Source organism: Dipteris shenzhenensis, chromosome 21 (genome assembly GCF_047967505.1).
Source record: "Dipteris shenzhenensis isolate YYH24624 ecotype China chromosome 21, Dip_SZ_1.0, whole genome shotgun sequence".
NCBI lineage: Eukaryota > Viridiplantae > Streptophyta > Polypodiopsida > Gleicheniales > Dipteridaceae > Dipteris > Dipteris shenzhenensis.
In genome coordinates, this window is record NC_141616.1 from 1,401,379 (window position 1) to 1,404,937 (window position 3,559).

General features: G+C 46.3%; 1 protein-coding gene across 3 annotated transcripts; it reads left to right on the forward strand.

The window, feature by feature from the left end:
* Positions 1-272: 272 nt before the first annotated feature.
* On the forward strand, positions 273-3,242 carry LOC147888342 (pentatricopeptide repeat-containing protein DOT4, chloroplastic-like). 3 transcript variants are annotated; one of them, XM_087392714.1, is made up of 3 exons: positions 273-408; positions 483-2,347; positions 2,449-2,613. In XM_087392714.1, exons 2-3 carry the CDS (start codon positions 668-670, stop codon positions 2,476-2,478), a joined length of 1,710 nt encoding a protein of 569 aa, XP_087248840.1. In that variant the 5' UTR covers positions 273-408; positions 483-667; the 3' UTR covers positions 2,479-2,613. The 3 variants fall into 3 exon arrangements, with proteins under 3 accessions (XP_087248840.1, XP_087248838.1, XP_087248839.1); XM_087392712.1 differs by having other exon boundaries at positions 483-3,242; XM_087392713.1 differs by having other exon boundaries at positions 382-402; positions 483-3,242.
* Positions 3,243-3,559: the final 317 nt, after the last annotated feature.

Sequence of the window (3,559 nt, forward strand, 5' to 3'; positions counted from 1 at the left end):
CGAAATATTTTATGGAACTACTTACACTTGGACTTATAATGACACTCCAAAAGGCAAGTCCATAGTGGGATCCCCACCTTGTTTTCAGGAGTGCAATGCTAGCCCACCCGGCAACTCCGTTTCACAAGCTATGGTAGCCTAGCATTGAAATGCGGAGCTGCTTAGATTGGTCGATATACCTTGAATGTCTCATGGTTGGTTGAAAGTTTCAACTTGAAACAACCTGCAGAATCATTGGAGACGTAATAGAGCATCCAAATGGTGGAGGGCGAGTGTTGGGGAGAGAGGGGGGAGGTGCTGTGATTGCCTATATAAAGGAACGTTTTACCAAAGTGCCACTGTTCCTCAATCCAATGGAGGCACCATGCGGAGGGAGCTCTCGGAGTACCTTACTAATCTCCAGTACAGGTTCCTTTCCGCATACCTCACATTTTAGTCTCACGCTCCTGCCAATTGGTTTTCATTTTTGTAGTGCTTCGCAGGTAGATTCCACACTGAGCACTTATTGAAAGAGTATCTCCCGGATCCCCCCCAGTATCGCAGACATAGCAACGTACGTGAGCGACCAAATGGATTTCACAGGCAAAGGCTGTAGAATTGCTCGGTCATCTCACCAGACTTTTGTCAATTGTGATACGCAAAACCAAGGGCTCCAACCGAATTCATCATGGAGTCGCTATCGTACAACCCCCGTTGCGTCCAAGACACGACATACACCCTGAAAAACTTTGAAGACTGGGGCTCGGTGGAGAGTCTCACCAATTGCAAGGCCAGCGTTACATCTCGAGTACAGGTGAACGCATCTGAAGCACAAGAACTGCGAGACAATAGTGGTTCGGAGACGCCATGCTTAGAGGAGGCACTTACTTCTTTGGAACGGATGCCCCAGCTGCCCTCGGTTGGGAACTTCATACGCATCTTTCAGAAGTGCAGAAAAGAGAAAAATATAGCGTATGCCAAGCGCTTGCACGCTCACATATGTAAAAGTGGGCTGGAAGTTCATAGGTCTCTTGGGAACTATCTCGTCCCAATGCTGGTAGAATGCGGAAGCATGTGTGACGCCATGCAGGTTTTTAACAGGTTGGATGATCCCAATGAGCATTCTTGGACCTCTCTCATCACAGGATCTATCGAAAGTGGGGAATCACAGCATGCCTTCAACCTCTACCACAAAATGCAAGTTGATTGTGTGCACCCTAGCGAGTATACGCTTCTGGCGTTACTGAAGGCTTGTGCTAATCTAAAGGATATGGAAAGAGGCCAACAAATACATGCCCAGATTGCCAGAAAGGGATGGGAAAGAGACCCTTTCCTTGGCAACACCTTGATCGATATGTATGCCAAATCTGGCCTGCTTGCAAAAGCACAGGAAGTGTTTGACAAGCTTCCTCTTCGAGATGTAGTCTCATGGAATACACTTATAGGCAGATATGCTGAACATGGGCTTGGTGAGGTAGCGCTAAACTGTTTTCAACAGATGCAACTGGAGGGCGTGTCTCCGGATGCACTCACGTTTGTTGGTAGCTTGAAAGCTTGTGGCAGCATACAAGCCATAGACAAAGGCCGAGAATTTCATGCTGAGATTGCTAGAATAGGCCTGGGGAAGAATCCTTTTCTAGGCAACACCTTGGTCGATATGTATGCCAAATGTGGATTGCTTGCAAAAGCACAAGAAGTGTTTGATAAGCTTCCAGTTCGAAACGTAGTGTCGTGGACTGCACTGATCACAGCATATGCTGAACATGGTCTTGGTGATGAAGCGCTCAACTGTTTTGAACAGATGCAACTGGAGGGAGTAGCTCCAAACGCAGTCACGTTTGTTTGCATCTTGAAAGCTTGTTGCAGCATAAAAGCTATAGAAAAGGGCAGAGTGATACATGACCAGATTGCTAGAAAGGGGTTGGACAGAGATCTTTCCGTTGGCAACACTCTGGTTGATATGTATGCCAAATGCGGCTTGCTTGCAAAGGCACAGGAAGTGTTTGACAACCTTCCAGTTCGAGATGTGGTCTCATGGACTGTGCTAATTGCAGGATATGCTGAACACGGGTTTGCTGAGGAAGCCCTGCAGTGCTTTGAAAGAATGCTAGTGGAGGGGGTGTCTCCGAATGCAGTCACATTTGCTTGCAGTTTGAAAGCTTGTGGCAGCATAGGAGCAATAGACAAGGTCCAAGAATTACACAGTGCGATTGCAGGAGACGGGTTTGGAAGAGATCCTTTTCTTGGTAACACCTTGGTCGATGTGTATGCCGAATGTGGTGCACTTGCAAAAGCACACGAAGTGTTTGACAAGCTTCCAATTCGAGATGTAGTCTCTTGGAATGCACTGAGCGCAGGGTATGCCCAGGTAGGAGAAAGTGAAATCATTTTTAATATGCTTGAGAGGATGAGAGGAGAAGGCGTAAAGCCAGATGGGCTCACTTTCGTTGGTGTTCTTACTGTCTGCAGTCACGCCGGTCTAGTGAATATGGGCCATAAGTATTTTGAGGCCATGAGCAAAGACTATGGCATTACTCCAACAATTGAGCACCACACTTGCATGGTTGATCTCCTGAGCCGTGCAGGCCAATTACATGAGGCTGTAGCGACTGTAGAGAAAATGCCTTTCCAAGCTGATCCTGCACTGTGGCTTACTATTTTGGGTGCTTGTCAAAAATGGGGTAATGTGGAGGTTGGAAGACAGGCCTTTGAACATGCAGTGCGATTCAATGAAAACAATGCTGCAGCTTATGTCTTGATGTCTAACATCTATGCAGATGCTGACATGCAGAACGAGGAAAATTAGGTCAAGACAATGAGACTTAAACAAGCCACATGGAAGAACCTTGGACAGTTGGACTGAAGTTGATGGAATTGTGCATGCTTTTGTGGTGGCGGATACAAGACATTCCAATACAAAGATATACGAAGATCTTTACCTGAAAGTGCACGTGGAAGGTTATCTCCCAGATTTGCATGCTGCATCATAGCAGATATCCAATCATGCAAGGAAAGGAGAAGCTGGCTATTGCATGTGCTATATATATACAATACTCCCAAGGGGACACCTGTATGTATCCTGGTTTGTGACGATTGCCATACAACAACTACACTTATATCAAAGATACAGAGCGAACTAGAGATTTAAACTCCCTTTTTTCTTCAAGGAAGGAAATTGTCCTTGTGGAGTCTATTGCAGATATTGCTGTGACAAAAACTGCAGCAGAGAATGAGAGGAGGGCATTGGAGCAGTAATTAAAAACTAGGTTCTCACGATGGAGTCGTGTGCCTGGAAGCACCACTGTCCAGAATCCACCCTCGAGTATCCCCAATGGTGAGACTACTTGCCTCCTTGCTTGAAGAAGATGAAGCTCTAGTGTCCACAATCTCCAAGCGCTTAAAAGATGGAGTCGCAGTTGAGGAATCTATATCCTTCTCGGCCCCGCGTTGATGACATTTTCTCCAGTAGTGACCGTTTTGGCCACAATGGTTACAAGTCCGATTGGCCTTCAAGGCATCACGATCCAAGTCAGACTTCTTCTCTGAAGACTTTGACTGAGAAGACTTCCATTTTCCCTTG